The sequence below is a fragment of the Anthonomus grandis genome, chromosome 17 (assembly GCF_022605725.1).
Source record: "Anthonomus grandis grandis chromosome 17, icAntGran1.3, whole genome shotgun sequence".
In the NCBI taxonomy this organism is placed as follows: Eukaryota; Metazoa; Arthropoda; class Insecta; order Coleoptera; family Curculionidae; genus Anthonomus; species Anthonomus grandis.
In genome coordinates this window covers 7,312,764-7,333,785 of record NC_065562.1, presented here as the reverse complement: position 1 = coordinate 7,333,785, position 21,022 = coordinate 7,312,764, and the positions used below count along the sequence as shown (strand labels likewise).

At 33.2% G+C, this 21,022-nt stretch overlaps 1 protein-coding gene across 1 annotated transcript in view; it reads left to right on the top strand.

Moving 5' to 3' along the window:
• Positions 1-21,022, top strand: part of LOC126746630 (uncharacterized) — a 56,029-nt gene that overhangs the window by 11,505 nt on the left and 23,502 nt on the right. The window contains exons 2-3 of the mRNA XM_050454961.1: positions 7,108-7,465; positions 11,429-12,093. Coding sequence (XP_050310918.1) covers positions 7,131-7,465; positions 11,429-12,093 — 1,000 coding nt within the window. The 5' untranslated portion in view covers positions 7,108-7,130. The remainder of the gene's footprint in view (positions 1-7,107; positions 7,466-11,428; positions 12,094-21,022) is intronic.

The following is a 21,022-nucleotide window of genomic DNA, read 5'->3' as shown; positions in this document are numbered from 1 at the left end:
TATTAGAGTTTTACCTACATAACATAGCAAACAAAAAACTTACATTTTGTTCACAATCAAAAAGCATCTAAAGTTTTAGACAGGAACATAAAACAAAATACAATTTTGGTTCGCATCAGAAATTCTCACTAAGTATATATGAAACATTTGTTATGCAGGTATGAAAGTTTAATATTCGATAAATTTTGATAGACTAGGTTAAAGACTATTGTAGAATTTGTCCAATGAGTATGGACAGATCTCCGAAATCAGGTTTTTCGTTACTTGGTTAAATCTAATTAAATGGTTTCGGATATTGCATTAAAAAGTTTTCTGGCATTAGTCATATAGGCCTTATGGGTCAGACTAAGCCGGTCTTGTGGAAGTAAGAGATTTTCCCCATGTCTGGTGTCATATAGGTGCCTACTATTTACTGTGCTAAATCTAAAAGAGTGTGTTCTAGCAAACATCAGACATTGGTGGATGTATAGGCCAAATGAAATAATTATTACCAAATTTGAAAACTCTATGCAAACTTAAAAACAGTATAAAACCATAATTATTTTTGGTGATGATTTTAACATAGATTTTTATATCAGGTGATTATAAAAGTAAACAATTAACAGATTTAATTGAGTCTATTTAATTGAATTGAGTCTTTTTTTTAGAATGATCTTTTCACCAACCAACTGATGCTTATTTAGATAATATATTTTAAAGTTTACCAAATGCAGGAGCATATCCATATGACTAATCTCTCCAACCATTTAGCATTAATACTAAAAATTCCAATTATTTTGAAACAAGACATTAAAATAAATAAAACTGCCAACACTTCACAAGAAAATATTTTTCTAAAATCTTTGTCTTGGTAAGCAATATTAAATGGGAAGTTATTCATATATTTTCTGCGAAACAGTATTAATGATCTGTATGAAGTTGTGACTGGTCTATATTATTTATTCCGAATGCAGTGATCCTAGTGCTAATTTTATTATTTTTGCAGATCATTTCGGTTTTGTATCTAAATATTGCAAGTTTCTCATCAGAAGAACTTAAATAATTAATTAAATTGAAATAAAAAAATATCTGCTGGGATTTATCTTTACTTATATTACAGAGGGATCCAATCCAACCCAACCCAGGGGCATATTTTTGTTTACTGCTAAACAAAAAAAAACACTCTCCTGAGCTTTTTTTAAAAATATATCAATGATTTTTACTTCTATTGATGTGTAAATGGTTTTGTATTTCGCCAGATAGATTATAAACTTAACCTACTTATTTTTAAAAATTTTATTCTTCTAAACTGTTCTAGTGTTCCATATCACATAAAATTTAAGGAGAAAACTGACAGGTGATGTATTGGAATATTTTAAAATATAGCACTCTATTAGTATTACCAATATACTAGGCATAAGAATGTTCTTGTCAAGTATATGGGTGTTTCTCTTCACAAAAATGATTATTTCATATAAAAATATAGCTGGTAATAAGTGTGATCTGTGATTTAAAAAAAAACATGGCAACTCTTTAAATGTGTATTTTTATTTATAATTATGAATGCCATTTTCGGGTAAAAAATTAAACAAAAAAAATATTATTAACACAAGTCAGACATATTTACTGCAAAATAATAGGGCTAAAATATATATAATAATAAGCCTTTATTTCCAACAGGCAACTTGCCCAATAACAGGAAACAGTTGCAAAACAATGAAAAATATAGTTAAAAAAAAACACAAAACAAACCTAAAAGAATGAAAAGAAAAGGAAAAAAGTAAAGTCACAATCTCAAAAGTTATCCAAAAAATTAAAACAAATAACTATTAATATGATATAAAAACCCAATTATAAAAGTTTAACAAGATAATCACATATTCAACAAAATTAAATTAAATTAATTGCAATATACCTACTAACTATAACTTAAACACATGGGTCTTAATCCCAAGAGTAATGATACACCAAGATATCGACAATCACATGAACCGGAGAGAAATTTATATCGCACATGTGACAGATCCGATTAAATATAGCGCATATTGAAGCCTTGGCAGAAAGAATGTTAGGGGATGTCTAGCATTAAACCTAGGCACCATGAAACGTACACCAGAAAGAAGTACAGGACTATCAATTAATCCATTCGGTAACCCATGCAGGAATTTTACAGAGAAGATCATTCTTCTGAGATGTAATGGATGTAGATGAGAGCTCCAATAGTTGCCGATGATCAAACCCTCTAACTGGATATATTCCATCCTGCCTGAAGGCCAAAAACTTAGCAAATCTAGGCTGAACAGATTCAAGGAGACCAACATGATTCTGATAGAGCAGGTTCCATATAATGCAGCCAAACTCCAGTTTTGATCTCACAAAGCAACAGAAAAGCAGTCTTAATGTAGATTCCAAAGTAAAACTCTGAGAACTTCTAATTATGAACCCAAGCCTTCTCAGGGCTGACTTGACTATGTTGTTGAAGTGTGGAACGAATGTAAATGCAGAGTCAATATTAATTGTAATAATTCAAATACCAAGATCAGTAATTTGCTCTAATCTACTCAAAATAGTATCATTAATAAAGTAATCAAAATTTAAGGGTGTTTTTGATCTAGAGTAACTGACCACACTACATTTAAGCCTAACCTGTTAACAGCACACCATACCTTCAATGTATTTAGACAGTTCTGAAGAAAAACACAATCCTCCAAACCATATACATTTAAATATAGCTTCAAATCATCGGCAAAAGCCAGCCTATGACAAGTGAGTGACTCAATCAAGTCATTTATAAAAAAACTAAACAGGAGCGGACCCAGGTTCGAGCCCTGTGGCACACCCGACGTTATGTTAAAAAGTTTCAATTTAAAGCCCTCATATTCAACATATTAAGATCTACCAATCAAGTAGGAATGAAATAAATTAAATAATTCACGATTTGATCAGAGTCCCCAGCTTTTAAAATAGGTATTATTTTAGCAGTTTTCCAAATTTCAGGAATCTGTTCTGTTGACAGTATTAAGTTGAAAATGTAGGTCAGCGGATCAGCCAGGACACCAATGCAATCTTTAAATTTAATTAATGAAATTTGATTGTATAAATGCCTCACCAAAGAACAGTGCAAAAGCATCAACAATGTCTTGTGGGTCTTTAATTACCACGTCATCGGGTACCCTCCTCATACCAGGAATCCTGGTGCCAGCCTTCTTAGAACCAATAAAATTCCAAAAGCTAGATGGGTCCAAAGAAATATTCCTTTCGGTGTTTGATATATACAACTTATATTCATTGCGTATTTGTAGTTTGATAAGGCGTATAAGAGAATGGAATTTATTTTGAAAAAATAGAGAATTGTACATTTTAAAGTCCTTGAAAGCCTTTTCTTTCCTATAAATGTTCTTAATCAATTCTCGAGAATAATAATTTGGAAATCTTCTTTTACGTTGCTGCTTAATAGGAATGTGTGTGGCAAATATGCCATTCAATATATCATATAGGGCTCCACGTGCATCATTAACGTTAAAGGATAAATACACAGTAGACCAGTCAGCTTCAAGGATCGAGTTATAAAGGAGATGGAAGTTGGCCTTTCTAAAGTTGAAAGAATGAGATAAGTTTTTATTAAGCTGAAAATTATGGACACGTTCGCCTGAGACATTAAAATCAATTTCCAGTGTAGGGTGATGCAAATCCTCCAAGATAAAAGGCACTTCACTACAAGAAACAGTACAGGTGAAGTTAGATAAAACAAGATCTAATAGTCTGTTATTATAGTTTAGGATGTGATTACACTGAACAAGATTAAAAGTGTGCAAAATTATTCACAGCAATAGACTTTTGACTAACATGTTAACCTGTAGGTGTATATATCACAATTACATAAGTTCAATCTAATACTATTTATGTGAGGTTCCTAAAGAACTATTTCTTTAAAGAGGTCTTACGAAAATTAAATTTTCAATTCTTTTAATTTTTGTTACCCTTATACTGTGTTTTCCTTAAAACATTAAACCAACTTTCCTTGACTGGCAGAAAATTTTGAGCTGTCTTCTGTAACTATCTATATTTTCTAACTGTCTCTACTCTATTTTCCCACCATCATCTCTTGTTTGCAGCATTTGCAATCTAGATATTTCATTTTGCTTTAAAAGATATGATTGAGAAAAACAATATGATTTAGCAATAATTAAAATGTAGCAAGCTTATAACATAGTTATATAGTTTTTTTGGTCTATGAACTTACAACAAAATAAGGTGGATATTTGAATGAATAATCTATTTTAAATGCAAATATTTTCCAATGCATGAGATTTAAAATTTAACTCCCAGTCTAACCAAACACCTAGAGTAGCGGCCAAAAGTAGAGAAACTTTTGATTATTTTTAAAAAAATATTGATAGATTACTTTTTAAAAATATATTTTATTGTTTTAGGTGGAACACAAATACAACATAAAAAATAAATAACTAGTGTATAAGAAAATTATTTATAAACCCACAAAAAATTTATTTTTTATTTTTTAAGCGGTCAAAAGTAGAGAAACTTAAGCAAAATATTACAAATACTTAAAATAAACCTAATATTTGGTAGCAAAACCTTTGTTTTTAATAACTTCTGCACATCTTCTGGGCATCGACTCCAACAATTTTACAATTTTTTCTTCTGGTATTTCCTGCCAGGCCTGCGATAATGCGCAAAACAGTTCTTCTTTGTTTTTAAATTTTTCGGGATATTTACGCCTAACATCTAACTCCAATTGTTCCCATAGGTTTTCAATGGGATTTAAGTCGGGGCTTTGTGGAGGCCAGGCTAAAACGTTGAGCTGTTCCTCCGCAAAAAAATCTTTAACAATTTTAGCTGTATGTTTAGGATCATTATCCTGTTGAAATTTCCAAATTAGTGGAAGGTTTTCTTCGGCGTAAGGTATCATATGATTCTTGAGGATCTGTAAATATTGATATCTGTCCATAATACCCTCAACTTTTATTAGCGGACCTAGTCCATGCCCAGAAAAAGAACCCCATACCATGACATTACCTCCACCATGTTTTATGGTTGGCCTAGTGTATTTAGGATTGAATCTTTGATGTGGGGGACGCCTTACATACTTTATTCCATCCGACCCAAATAAATTAAATTTACTTTCATCGGACCAAAGTATGTTTTTCCATTGGTTATAAGTCCAAGTGGAATGTTCTCTAGCAAATTTTAAACGAGCATGCCGATTTTTCTTGGAAATGAATGGTTTCTTTGCCGGTCGTCTGGCTTGGAGGTTTCCTTCGCCTAAGCGTCTTCTTATGGAACGGATGGATAGTGAAATGGAAGGGTTTCCTTTCTTAATATCCACGGCAGTAAAGAAAGGATTTTTTTGGGAACATCTTCTTATTACTTTATCATCTGAAGGAGTAGTCTTTCGCGGCCTTCCGGTCTTAGGTTTAATTAAAGAACCTCCACGTTCTTTGTACATCTTGATTTGTTTAGATATAACACTTTTATTAAGCTTTAAATCAATTGCAATTTGATTTTGTTTCAATCCATCTTGATATTTTTTTATAATTAGTTCTTTTAACTGAACTGACAAATGAATACCTCGTGGCATCTTACTCGACTAATACTAACACACGACTAAAATATTATTCTCTTTATTCAAAAACTGTTTGTTTAGGAATGATCGGAAAAAAAGTTTCTCTACTTATGGGCGCAAAAAAATGAAAAATATTTTGGTATTTTCGTCATGTGTTAAAGAATGTGTTTATTTTTATATCATTATAAGTAACTTAAGGTACCCAATGATTTAGTGATGAAATTAAAACTTTTTATTTAACCTATTAATTAATTTTTTAAAAAATTAAAAGTTTCTCTACATTTGGCCGCTACTGTAGATTTTTTGAATTTCTGTTAGAAATGTCAGATTATTAGTAGATAAGTTGTTAGAAATCCCTTTTATAGGTTTTTCTCCTATTTTGATAAAGCCTAATGGTAATTTTGCTTTTTTTTTAAATATCGCTGATTACCTAATATCATTTAATCTTGTTTGAAGAAGTGTGTTAAAGGTAAAATAGAAAAGCTTGTGCAATTTTCGCTTTTATTAGTATGTTTGATACTTTCAGGTTAAGATCTTTGTATCTTACCTGAGCTTTATTTTCTAAGGCACAGTGGTATTGATGTATTAACTTTATGAATCCCTCTTGCAAGAGATACAATATATAATTTAAAAAAAAATCATCAGAAAATTCTTTTGCAAATAACTCTGAAAATTATATCTTAAGCGTCACGCTCTGTATTATAAGCAAATCTTTATCAAAAACATTGCCAAAGCACATACATCAAATAATTAACTGGCTCTGGCAGGAAAAGAAAGTATATATGAAAGGCGAAGTTGGCAGGTGACAATAAAAGGTTCAGTTCAGATTTTGTTCAGATAATTAGAAATGACTTGGGTGAGAAGCATTTTTATTAAGTAAGATTTTATTCAGTTTCAAGTTTTTATTTAAAAAGAGGGACTATTTAGTAAAACACTTATTTAGTGGCAAGAAAATGAATAATTTACTACAAAGCAGTAAATTATTCATGTTCTACTAACTAAATACTCTGCTGCTATATGTAATAATTTTTTTTTATTCATTGTCAAACAGTAAAAGGCAAATTTATATTATTCAACCTTATATAATTTTTTAATAACTTTGAAAGAATCACCAACATTTCAGCTAATGTATTATAAAGTCTTCTACATAATCACTGCGATTTCGGTTCTTTATTGGTTTTTAAATAAGATTTGTATACAGTTAGAGACACTTATTAGGGAATTAATTACTAAGGCGTAAAAGTAAGACCACATATTCTAAAATCAGTTAATGAAAATTATTTCATTAGAACCGTATTTATCGCATACAATTTTGGTGCTTTAAAATGTCCTATGTATAAAGCTGCTTTCTAGAAGCTTAGTAATAAAAAAATGTGTTTATTAATGAAAATGTGTCCCTGGTTAACTTTATAAAGATAGAAAACTGGATATTAAGGATAAATGTCTAATGTTTTCACAGAGCCACATTTTAAAATATAACAATAGCCGTTGATAAGTATAATCTAATAAAAAGTATATTCTAACTTTCTCTACTTGTTTTTTAGAGTGTTTCATTTAAGTCAGAGTCATGGGATCAAACACGAAGACTATTGATCTATACATTGCCACTAACTTGGAAGATTTAACAAAGATTGCTAGTCCAGACAAGTTAGGAAAAAACCCCAAAATTCTTGAAAAGGTCATTAAGAATTTGTATTCTGAAATATGTAGAGAAACAACTGATGACGAAAAATGCTTCATTTATTGCCATAGATATTTAGTAACTATCCAGATCTTATGCAAGATTGCAGATGCTAAATATATAAGGGCTCTTTATTTTCGTGAAATATCTAGAGTTAATAATAGAATAGAGGAACTAAGGGCAGTGTTGGAACAGCGGTATAAAGAAGCAGAACAATTAAGGTAAGTAATTCTATTAATTTATAAGATACATTCTATGAAAACTTTTTTGCTTCTATTCCTTAGGTTTAATATAACTGATGTTAATCAGTCAACAAAATTGTGTCAACTAATTTTATAGTCTATTGCACTTTTGAAATGTTTGTTCCCTTTAATCATTATAAATCCTCTAACTCTTCTCCTTCATTCAGTTGTAAATTACAAAAATTAATAATAGAGAAACCAAGCCGCAAAAAATATAAAAGTTCCAAACTTGAAGTCAATTACATTATATTTATATTTTGTAAAGTTTTGTCCATATTCTGGGGTTTTGTTTATAAGGTGAAGGTAAAAAAAGGTCTTATTTCTCCAGAAAATTCCTATTTTTATTTTGTGACGACCGGTATCGCGATTACAAAGCTTATCTCATCATCAGATCGTGATTATATTTTACACTTTAAGAAGTAGGTGCAAGGTTGTAAGTCATAATTCCTATAAATCCTACATTGCTGAAATGAATAATGGTGTAGCACAAAATTCAAATAACTTTTGGGAACATGTACAATAACTTATGAAGATCAAAATCCTATCCCAATAGTATGCAGCTAATTAGTAGATTTTCCGAAAGTATTCAGGATATAGTTAATTTGTTTGCTCGTCATTTTTTAGGAACTTACAAAAAACTAGGTACAATTTCTAATTATATAGCAAACTTGATTTTGATTGATTGATGATGATTTGAACTGATTTTTTGAAAGCGATTAATGGCATCAAAATTAAATATTTTCATGGATCCAATGGCATATTATCAGTTTTATTAAAAACTCATATGTGTTCCCTAACCAAACCCTTACATTATCTATTTTGCCTCTCTTTTGATTGTATATGTTTTTCAGACTTCTTACTGAACTTCTTCTGAAATCTTGATCCCTTCATAGATAACTCATTTAATTAATTTAAATTAAAATTTAAGGAACTAAAAGACTGACATTATCTGTAAGGTTACGTTTTTGTTCTTTGTGTTTTTTTATTTTCCCTAAAATTTTGGTAATTTCCATTATTTTTTATTATATGATATTATTTATTATATGCTTGACTTTATTATATTCTATGAAAATAGTTGCCACTTTTTATTATGTGTATTTATTTACTTATATTTTATTTTATTTCATATTGTAAATTATCTCTGCCGTTGAAATAAATAAACTAAAAATATTCAATATTAAAAATTAAGTTTTAAAGAGACGGTATGAATTTTATACTTTCCATACAATCTGTTAATTATACTTGTAACTGATATCCCTCTGTAATTAGGACAAACAGCTTTGTTTTTTTTGTAGACGGAGGATATGTATGCTCCTTTTCATTGGCTAGGAACTTGATTTTTTGAGTGTTTGTTAAAGACCTTATCATTATGAGTATTATCTTTATCGTACCATTTCCACTTCTATTTGCACTTGATCTTCTTTAATGTTAATAGTATTTCTTTTCACCTATATTTTCTTCTTGTTTCTGTTAATAGGTTCTTATAGTGCTGTATCCACTCTTCTTCTGATATCTTTAGGAATTATACTTTTTCACTCCGCGTTGATCTAACTCTAGACTTTAACTCAGATTTTATTCTAATAGCAAATATCATTATAATCAAAATCAGCAATTTCTCAGTAGATTCGTCACTAATAATCACCACTTTATTAAGTACCATACCAGTATTTTATACAGGGATAATTAATCATTTTGTCTTTATAGGACCAAAAGTATTTAGTGCATTATCAGAAGAATTAATAAATAAATAGTTTTTTCACGATTAATGATCCAATATGCTGTATTATTTTCAATTATATACAGTAGAATTCCTCTTAACCGGTCACCTCGGGACTGCATACCTGGCCGGTTGCCGTTTTGGCCGGTTAATCCGAAGTGTACTTATATATGTGTACATAATACATATTATATTATGTTCATTATCTATGTTATGTACATGTATTGAATAGAATATTACACATATATCAACATAATAAATATAAAATAATGGATAAATATTCTTTATATAGTTATGTATTTCATATTTACATACATGAAGGTGCTACATCAACAAATATACATATGTATGTAAGTTTAATATATAATTGTATTTTGAAAAGTGTGATTTTCTTCTGTTTTTTAACCTTCAGTGAATTTCTGAATGCGATATCCCTCCATTTTCTAATCACCAAAACGTCTAATGCTGTTGACTCATGTTGCTGCTCAATGTATTTTAATGCAAGTTCCATTACATTTTTGGCTTCTTCATGAGAAATCGTTTTTTCCTCTTCAATGTCACTACTCTCATCATATTCCTCTGGTTCTTTGGTTGCTAAATCTATGATTTCTTCATCATTCAAAAATTCATTTTCAAGGTGATCGTCACAACTTATCATCCAATTTTCCACATCTTCTGGTTGCAATGGTTCGTTACCCGTTAACTTTAGAAGGTCTTGTAGAGTGGATTTGTTTTCTTCTTCTTCAGTCCCTGCAATATTCGAGATCGCAACTAGATTCTCAACATCTAGCCAAAGTTTTCTCCAAGATTTAATAAACGTTGAAGAGGGCATTTCTTGAAATGCTGTAGCTAACATATAGATAACGTCCTTGATATTGATCATTTTTGATGACTTCTAAAAGACCTTTGTCTTCACTCTCCGAGTGTTGCAGAATTTCAGAAACAAGTTTATGCCTGTTCGTCTTTTTAAGCTTTCGATCACTCCTTGGTCCATTGGTTGCACTAAGCTTGTCACATTAGGAGGAAAATAAACTAATTTTATGTCATCTACATCGCAGTTATGAGGATGGGTTGGAGCATTATCTAACACTAGAACTGCTTTGATAGGCAAGTTAACACTTTTTAAATGTTTTTTAACTCTTGGAACAAACTCTAAATTAAACCACTCTTTAAACAGGTCTGAATTCATCCACGGTAATTTTTGTGACTTATAATAGACCGGAAGGGACGATGGATTCAAGTTTTTGAATGCCCGTGGCTTAGCAGATTTGCCAATAACGAAAAAACGAATTTTATGAGTTCCCGCTGCATTTGAACAAACGGCCACTGTAATACGTTCTTTGTTCTTTTTAAAGCCAGAGGCAGACTGTTCATGACTGCCTAGAAAAGTTTTTTCTGGTAACATTTTAATGTTTAGCCCGGTCTCGTCCATACTAAACTTGTTCTGGAGATAATTCCTCTGTTTTAACCATTTTACCAAACTTAGTCTTGAATTCTGTCGCACCTGAAGTATCAGCAGACAGTTTTTCTCCACTTACATGTGCGAAATGAATTCCGTGTCGCTTTTTTCATCGATTAAGCCAACCATCACTTGTCACAAATTCGCCTCCATTATTAATCTTCTGGTGGATAGCCAGACCTTTTTCTTTCAAAATTGGGCCGCCAATCGGTGTACCTCTTCGACGTTCCTGAAGAAACCAGATCCACAAAGCTTCATCGACGACCTCGCAAATCGGTTTTTTTCTCGTACAACGGCTGCCCAGATTCTTATCAGATTCCATTTTCGAACAAAACTCCTCAATCGAATGCCTATCTCTTCGTCAGTCATTTACAGTGCTTTTTCCAAAATTAAATTCTGCACAGATTTTCGCCACAGATTCACCATCATCAATTCGCTTTAACACTTTTTTAAACGTGTATCCATCACAATTCTTTTGCGCTTTACACTCATTGTTAAGGAAATAGTTATGTTTTATACGTACCCACAGCAAGAACAAACCAAACTGATCAAAACGACAAAATAATCCTATCCAGCATCGTTTATAGTTCAGTTCACAGGGATCTCCTCGTAATAACGGGGAAATCCCAGCCGAATCGCCTCGCCGGTGAGTTTCTTGGAAAATATTGCGTTGCGTTCGGCTGTTATAAACAGGCCGGTTAATCCGTCGACCGGTTAATGCGAAGCCGGTTAAAAGGAATTATGCTGTAATATTTTTTTTTTTTAGAAAAATATCCTCAAGCATTGACAACCTGAAAACCAAAACCAAACTTTCAACTGAAAAGCTTAAATTGGAAAAAGTTTCAAAACATTTATTCCCAACGGAGTTTATTACTGTTAAAGAACTCTATCAAGCCATCCAGGAAAACTCTAACATCCTTATAATCGATATCAGACCTTCAAATGAATTTGGAGAGTCTAAAATTAAATTTGAGAATCTAATAAACATACCAGATGATATTATCGTGGCAGGACTATCGGCCAATATGTTAGGCCAGAAGCTTAAAGATGACACACAGAAAATTTGGGATAAAAGGGACACGTTTGATGCTCTAGTGTTTCTTGATTGGAATTCTGGATCTGATAACATAACTTGTAATAAACTGAATTATTTAAAAGATTCTGTTGTAGAATGGGACTGTAATAGGAAATATAAACAGCACCCAGTAATAGTCAATGGAGGTTTTAAAGAGTTTTTAGATAGTTATCCAGGTTCTGTTACCAATGTTCATGTGAATTTTATTAGAAACAATGAAGATATTGATGAATTGTTAGAGTTAGACAGTATTATTTATCCTGAACCGGACCAAAATGTGTCTATTATGCCTTTAAAACAGTTTACTATTGAAGAATTGGAAGAATCTACTAAAATTGATGAGCAGTGTGATGAAGGTATGTTTTTTATTAATTTTCTAGTTATTTAGCCTATAAGAGTTACAAGTGCTTTTAATGAAATCTTTGTTAGTTCGAACTATGTATTTTTTGAAAAAGGTTCATATCGAAATAATCATCAGCAAAATCATGCCCTGATGATAATTTCTCTGATGATGTTTTTTATTTGTATAACAGAATAGTAGACTCTATATATACATTCTGCCTATATAATTTCGACAGGCTGTCTCTAAAAGGATTGATCAAATGATAGAGAAAAAAATATATTTATTTTTCAACATAAATCGTTAACCAACTCAGTATTAATTGTACTGTATATGACAAAGTATCATACAGCTTTTCAAGTTAAAAAAAACTATTTGTAGTTTTCTATTTTGTGCCCAAAGACATTTTATATACTATTTATAAGCCAGTAAATGACGGGTTCTGTATCAGTATCCTTTACTGCAGAGGGTAATGCAAGCACTGTGCATCTCTGTTTAAGGAAGGAACCTCTTTCTCAGCTCGTCAGAGATCATATCTCGTCTTTTCCGCATTTAGCAGTTACGGGTAGAGGTTCTAAAACTGTTATTAACTATTAATTTTGATCGAGTTTTTGAACATGATACGACGGTTGCTATATATATTTCTGACCTAATAATGAAAACACTAATATTTATAATCAAAATTGCTTTAATTTTTTTTTTCTAAAATAATTTTATTGTATTGATCATCATACTCCATGATAATCAATACACTTTTGCATCTGTTTAAGACAATTGTCGAAGTACTTTTTCCACTCCGATTGAGGTAACTCCAAAACATGTGTTTAGAATCCATCAACCGCTTCTTCAGGTGTCGAAATGAAATTACGTAATTTATTTTTGATATGCGGGAACAAAAAAAAGTCATTAGGTACCAAGTCAGGACTGTACGGCGGATGACCCATTAATTCGATGTTTTGGCCAGTCAAAAATTCATGATGAAAAATTATTTGCCTCTTTTTTCGTATTTCTCTGATCACTTCTGGCAAACAAATGGTCGTATACCATTCAGAATTGAATATCCTACGTTTTTCTAATGCTACTGTCGCCACGTGATCGGCAATGCAGAAAAAACAAGCAATCATTTGCTTCGATATGCTTCTTCCGTAAACAACTTTTGTTGGATTTCGCTCATCTTGGAAGATCCATACAGTCGATTGCTGTTTTGTTTCAGGCTCATATGCATAGATCCATGATTCGTCATCTGTGTAGATGTTATACACAGCCCTTGATGCACCTTGAACATATTTTTTTGAAATTTTTTTTACGGACAAATGTTCATGCAGTATTTTATTGGTACTTGTCATACTAATGGCCAAAGATGCCTCAATCTCACGGTCATATGCCGATTTTATTTTATCAGTTCACACACAGCATCGGTATTTTCTGATACAACAACCGATTTTGGACGATCTTCACGGAATTCGCCTTGGAGCGAACGTCGGCCACGATTAAATTCGTTATACCAGTTTCCAGTGCTCTTTCGCTGTATAGTAGTAAGTATTAAATTCTTCGATGCTTTTGTCTTGATAATCCACATCGAAAGTTATGAAAAATAGTTGCTCGAAAATGTTCACGAATTAATTTCATTTTTCGCCCGAGATTTAATTTTTCAAGATACTGTAATCTCACTCAATTGATAAAATATGCCGAAGGAACATTCTGCACCTGGCAACAACCAAGGCCAGAAATATAGATAGCAACCCTCGTAATCTGATGCTAGGACGATCGAAGTTTGACAGGTTGTTGGAAATTAGTTACTTTGAGTAGCTGAGCTTCGCAGATTAAAGCACTATTGATGGGATATTGCAAGAGTTTGGAACAAATGTAGCTGTTGAGTTGTACGTGGTTGCAGTTATCCAGATTTGGAGGCGAAATATAATCGTAGTCACGCTCGATATATTTATGGCTGGTTGGAACAATATGATACTGTTCAATTATCCAGAATTGAGATAGGAAAATTACAGTATAATGTATAGGTTTCTGGTTGGAGAATGGGATTTTTAAGCTAAATACTAATCTAATAAATTCTAATTCTATTACAACAAAGTATTGCCCTGCGTTTGAGGTGTATGTAGGAGATGGTAAATTATTTCTTGACAGAAATCGCGAAATTCCTTGTAGAGAGGTGACTAGATCTGTTGCTGTTGTTTTCTAAATAAGCATAGCTTTACATTAAGAATACGCAAAGATCTAAGGTTTTTAACTTGACTATCATAAAAAGCCCAGCGAATCAACGATAGCGACAATGTTGCCTAGGGACTCTCTTATCTCTATATGGTTGCATGCTCTACAGGGTTTGGAACTCAATGTGAGACCAATTAAAAAGGCCATACACTCAGTTTGAAATATTTCTTTTGTTTTATTTTATTGATGAACTACAACATGTGCGAAAATAATACAAAATTCACAATCAATTCACTTTTGCTCGGTATGAACACCTTTTGCCTTGACTATGGCCTTGAAATGGTCCAAAAACGAAGAACAAATCACACCCAAGTGTGATTTACCGGTATTTTGACTTTCCTCAGCGCCTCGAGACTGATGTATCTTTGAGTTCAGACTTTGCTCTCCAAAATGACTTGGGAGAATAACCCACTGGATATGCGTCTGATTCTAGAGCCATTGTGTCGTCATAATGAAGTTCGGAACGTTGGTTTTCAGCTTTTTGTTGGTTCACTCAAGCTTTGTGAGATGGCACTGAAATATTTGTCTGCCCACGGCTTCAAAGCAGCTTCCAGAAGATTTTCGCGAGAATATTTTGGCGGACTTAGTAAACCCTATTATTTTGAGAGTTAAAGAATTGCTGAATTGAAAAAAATGTTCTCGTCTGAAAACACGATGTTCGGAAATTAACCGCTTTCGGCCAAGCACCTCCTTCGTTCTCTAAAGTCTAACGACCGCTACTTCGGTGAGAGATCATACGTCTTTTGGATCTTGTAAGGATTGATCTGGAGTTTTTCAGTATGCGTCGGGTGCTACGGTCGGATATTTTCATGGTAATATTATTGTTACGATTTATGCAACGATAAACTCAAACTTTATTATTATTAATGAGGTGTTTCAACTCACGAACCACATAATCCTTTATATTTAGCTGTGATTTTCCAGCTAAATATAAAGCAATCACACTATTACGTTTGAATTCCATCCTCCCCGATAATTTTTTTGCGTTCACTGTTGGCAAAATGCTTTTGTTCGCTTGCAAACGACATTTCGAACTATCATTTAGCAACTTTTGAGACAGCTGATGCCAGTGCGTCAACTGCGCGAACGGTCTGATATTGGTTACTCTTCGAGTACCGGACCCTGTACATAATGAACTACTGCTTAGTTTCATTTTGAGAACATTTTTTGAAAAGTTTCATGATTGAAAAGGCCATTTAATTGACAGTAGTAGTGATAGGATATCTGTTATAAGATGTAATTTTCCTTTAATCAGAGACAATTTGCGAATTGCCTCTAGTTTGTCCGGGTAGCTGAGAAGTTTCTTAGACAAATTACATTCTTGAGTATTATCCCACCGCTTTTTGAAAACCATGTGAGTGTCATTATATTATAGTGATATTAGTATTACCCGCCATCCAATTGGTACCTATGCCCTTTATACATATTAATTGTGTAGGGTTTATGTAAAGCAAAGATTGGCGGAGCCCGATAAAATCGAGCCTCCAGTATAGGAAGCGAGTTCTTTGCGTGCTTGTCACCACACTCATGTACATTCCAGTAGAGCAGAAGCGCATCAGCGTGAGTAGCATAACGTCCTTGACATACAGTGGTAACCAAAAAATAAGAGTGCCTGGTTTTATTTGAATATTCCTAATAATATATTGTGCTACATAGAGAAAAAAGAATAACGATTTCATATTTGTACAATATATGCCATCAGTGAAAAAAAATAAATACACGTTATTCTTTTCCAGTTAAATTTGTAATAATAAATAAATAATTTATTTCGTATACGTCTTATGGCGGACAAAAAAATAAAAGTATTTTTCAAAAATTGCCATAAAAAATTTTAGTTACATAGTTACAATGTACCGCAAAAAAAACGACATTAGATAAGCGACTCAGTACTTGGTAGAATAACCTTTATTCTCGAGGACGGCTGCGCATCTTCGTGGCATCGAATCGATCAACTTTTGGCATGTTTCAACTGGGATGGAATACCAAACTTCCTGAACTTCCTTCCATAAATCCATAAATCTTGCATAATTGTTCGTTTTTTTTACAAGCTACTCGGTTTTTCAGCTCCTTCCAAAGGTTTTCAATAGGGTTAAAGTCAGGCGATTGTGGTGGCCATTCCAGAACCAAAACCCTATTTTGTGTAAACCAGTTTCTTCGGCATATGGTAGCATGACCCTATCCAAGATATCCAAATAAATTTTTTTTCTCATGGTCTCTTTAATCCAAAATCAGACCTACTCCATTGTAGAAAAGGCAGCCCCACAGTTTGATATTTCCACCTCCGTGTTTAACTGTGCCTATTGTGTTTCTAGGATTATATTCTTCATTCTTCCTCCTTCTAACGAATAATCTTCCATCTGATCCCAATAAGTTGATCTTCGTTTCATCACTAATTAATGTTGCACCAATTTCTTTGAAAATTTTCATTAAAATTATTCTTAATAAATGCCAGTCTTTGTTTTATATTCTTTTTGCTTAGAAATAGGATTTTGCTGGCCACTCGACCATATAATTTTTGGCCTTGCAAATGTCTTCTTCCTAGTGCTAATACTTGGCTTTTAAGTTTCGTTTTATACTCTGGAGATTACACAAGGTGATCTTTTAAGCAGATTTGCAATAAATGCATAGGATTTATTTTGACTCTTCAATTGCAAAATTAGACGCCTTTCTTCGGGGCTACAATGCTTTGCGCGACCCATATGTACCAACGCGATGCAAGGATCTTGTTGAAACTGACTTGTATTTATGGAAAATATCACAAACAAATCCTTTATCCGAATAAACAGAGACCAAATAGTTACAATGAAGAAATACTCTTATTTTTTTGGCCACAACTGTAAATGTCCAGTCACAGCATAACTTCCGTCCCGTTATGTTGAGGAAATTCATCGAAAACTAGACCATGTCAAAGCCATTCTTTGGCTTTGCCAAAAATTGTTTGCGTGGCGTGTTTCTGGTTTTTAGCGACCAGCTCATTTTACAGAATGTTGTTTTCAAACGCACCCTCCATTTCAATAAATACACCCAGGGTGAACTCTTTGTGAACACTCTCGCTGAGCCTCTTGATCTTTCGGGAGTGTAGGCGTGTTGGTTAGGATAAAGCGGATTAGACAACATGATTTCATCCCTTATACAGATCCTGTTATCGTGAGCTATGTATTACCCAAAATAATGGCAACACCGCTTGGTTGCGGCTTGCAGGCGGCGGAATTTTTCGTTTTTATTTTTTGAACCGGGAGTCAGCAGACCTCACTTTGCTGTGTTACTATACGTTGCATTAATAATTTTTGAGCGTTATTTTCGTGTTTTTTTCACTATGGCTGTTTATACCCCTTCCGAAAGAGTTCAACTAATTAAATGGTTTTATGGAGGCAATTCGGCAGTACAATGTAGAGATTTGTTTTCAGTGACATTTGAGAATAGACCGATTCCTTGTGCAAAAACGGTTTTAAATGTGGTTACAAATTTTGAGACATCTTTTTGTCTTCAAGATTGTAAAAAATGGCACACAAAACGTCAAGAACCACCTGCTTAAGTGGTCCAGGATATAGAACGGCGGGAAGAAATGGTTTGCAGTACCCTAGAACTTGATTCGACACGGTCCACTAGAAGCGTTGGAGAGGAACTGGGAATGAGCAATAAAACTGTATCTGGAAAAAATATGGGTACAAATGTTTCAAGTATTCAAAAACTCAGGAAATATTTCCTGAAGACCAGTGGCGAAGAATGGAATTTTGCGAAACCATGATGGAAAAGGCAAATAAAAACGAATATTTTTAAAAAAATATTTTGTTTCCTGATGAATCTTCTTTTCCATTATATGGCAAACACAATCTTTCTATTATTCGTTATCGGTCTCAGGAAAACGAGCACAGAAGTTTTCAGTTTCGTACCCAGTATCCTCAGAAATTGAATGTTTGGGCAGGTATTTTGGGCGACAATGTTATAGGGCAATTTTTTATTGATGGCACTTTAAACGCCCAAAAGTACCTTGAGTTGCTGCAAAACTAAGTTCTTCCTGTCATTCAAATCCTACTTGATGTAGACCTGGGATCGGTTTATTTTCAGCAAGATGGCTGTCCTGCTCATAACGCGGCTAGGGTAAAAGAACTTTTAACAAATACTTTTCCTAACCGCCTTATTAGTGGGACTGGCGATATTAAATGGCCTCCTACATCTCCAGATTTGTCTCCAAATGACTTTTATCCTGGGGGTTACCTTAAACAGACCATCTACAAGCATGAATTTAGTAGGCCAACAAATTTAGAGGAGTTGCGAAATAAAAGTGTCAGAAGATGCCAATTCCATTTTACCTGAAACTCTTTTGGAGGTGCGAAATAGCTTTTACGATAGGTTAAGTTTTTGTTTAGCGAAAGAAAGCGGTTTATTTGAGCCTTTTATTTAAAAAATGATATGTTGTTAAGTTTGTTTATTAGAGTTTTATTTCTGATTTTTTATTATATTTTTATCAGAGTTGATATTTTATTTTTTATTAGAATAACGCTTTAATTTTCATTATGCAAAACACAGCATATTAAACATTTTAAGATTACAATTCTATGCGGGTTTTACACATTGTCATGTCTGTAAAACCCGCATTAGAATAAATATTTTAAAAATGCCTGGATTTTCGCGTAAGATTTTGGGACATTTTGTCGCCAAACGACGCAGCTCCCACGAAAGTCAGATGCCCGTCCTCGGGCCGGCCGGGGCGGTGCTCTGTCGCAGGCATGCGCGACGTTGCAAAATTTCGCCTTTATGCGGTTTCCTATAAGTAACGAACGAAAACACGATCTGTATATCTTTCGCACAGCTTTTCCGTGGATTTCAAGCAAAAGGATGATAGACTAATGGAACGATAAGCTTTGGGAATGTATCTTACTGCCAGAGACACTTTGAACCTCCCCACCAGGTGCGGCAATAGATGCCGTCAGGTTCTGGGGATTAAAGGGAGAGAATCCGGAGAGTGCCCAATTTATTTTGCCCTCGTGTATTATCCAATAAGCAAGTAGCCAATCTGCATCCGAGGGTTAGTAAGGTACCCATTTTCGATTCTCCGTAATGTTGGAAGTGGAATCAGGAAGTGTGTGGCAAATAGTAGCTTCGTTCTTTCTTGGAGGTTGGCAGTAAATGTGCTATCCTCCCTGCATAGCTTGCCTATTGCCCGACATGGATCTTTATTGAGAGCTTTTTGGTCTCATAGCATCAGTATAGTTCTCTATTTCGCCGCAGTTCGTTCTCCATCCTTCTCTCTGCTTTGTCTTGCAACCTTTTTATATTGGTTGAGGTGCCCCCCCCATAAAGGTGCCAGTCTTTGGCTTCTCTGGTATTTTTAGCTTTATTGCAGGCTTTTCTTGACTCTTCCCTGAGTTTGTCTAGTTCTTGGCTCCACCAAACCGAGCTTTTACCAAAGTTCTCGCCTCAGTGGGCATAGCTTTATGATGGAAATGTTAATGCTAGAAATGTACTGTTCTTATTCCTGCTCATATTGGATGTTTTAACTACTACTGTCTCTAGGGCCCTATTCAGACAATCACGGTAAAGAGATTTCTCGGTTTTTCTAGAGTCTCGATATAGTCTAAAGGTTATGATATTACAGTTTAGGGTGAAAATTATACATCGATGATCTGACATGGAAACTTCGTCAGAAACACGCGAGTTAACGATGTTTTGTGTTTGAAAATGAGGTTTCAAGTCGAAATTTTGTGAGAATGATCTCATAAGTGTACAGATTGGTCAGGAGATAGAAAATAAGAAACTAAAGTTATATAGCGCCAAGGCGTGCTTTTGCTCTTAATCGTAAACATAGTTACAGACATCGAAGTAGGGATGAGTGCTAAGCAAAAAGTCTTACTTTCCTAGTATTTGTAACCAAAAATATTAATTTGAATGAAAAAAAAAAAATCTGCTTTTCTCAAACAGCTCAGAAAATTGAAATTCGACAAAATAAGTGTTTAGCTGAAAATTAAGTTAAGAAATTACGCTTCTGGTTCATTCATGTAGGTGCTGAGCTATGGCTGTTTGCCTATAACCTCTTTTTTATAGGAAACCAAATGTGAAATAATTTAAAAAGGTCATATTTTTAAGCAAAATGTCCTGTAGGTGCAGGGTCTTTTCCCTTATATTGACCCTCTCTTTATAGCGGTTAATTGAGAAGTAAAAAAAAAAATCTGAACAAAGCTTTTGGGGTTTTACTTAAAATTTTTGAATCCGATCTCAAGAACTTTTTCCTTTTTTAGAAATGTCAAATTTTGACATATGATGAGTTTTTTCTCATGCAACAAGCTGTATATGACTTCAGCGTTAAAAAGAGGACTACTTTCATTTAAACTGTTTTAGAAATATAGGCCTCCAAACTTTAAAAGAATTAAATATAGAAGATCTTGGTGGGCGGTGCATTGTTATTGTTTGACATTTACTAGGAAACAACTAATTCTATTATAAATTATATTTACCAAAATCATAGTCAATTTATAATTAATACGATACAAAAAACTGAGAAGATTATATAAATTGTATTAATATAATTATTTGCATTTAATTTAAAGTTAAACAATTATTAAAATAATATATTTTTGTCAAAAAAACGAAATATTAGATCTTTCAAACTAGAACTTTCAAAACGGTTTAATTAGAAGTAGTTAAACCATATATATTTTAAATCAGAAAATTGCTCTCAATGTAATTATTAAGTCATATACAGAGTGTTCCATAAGAAA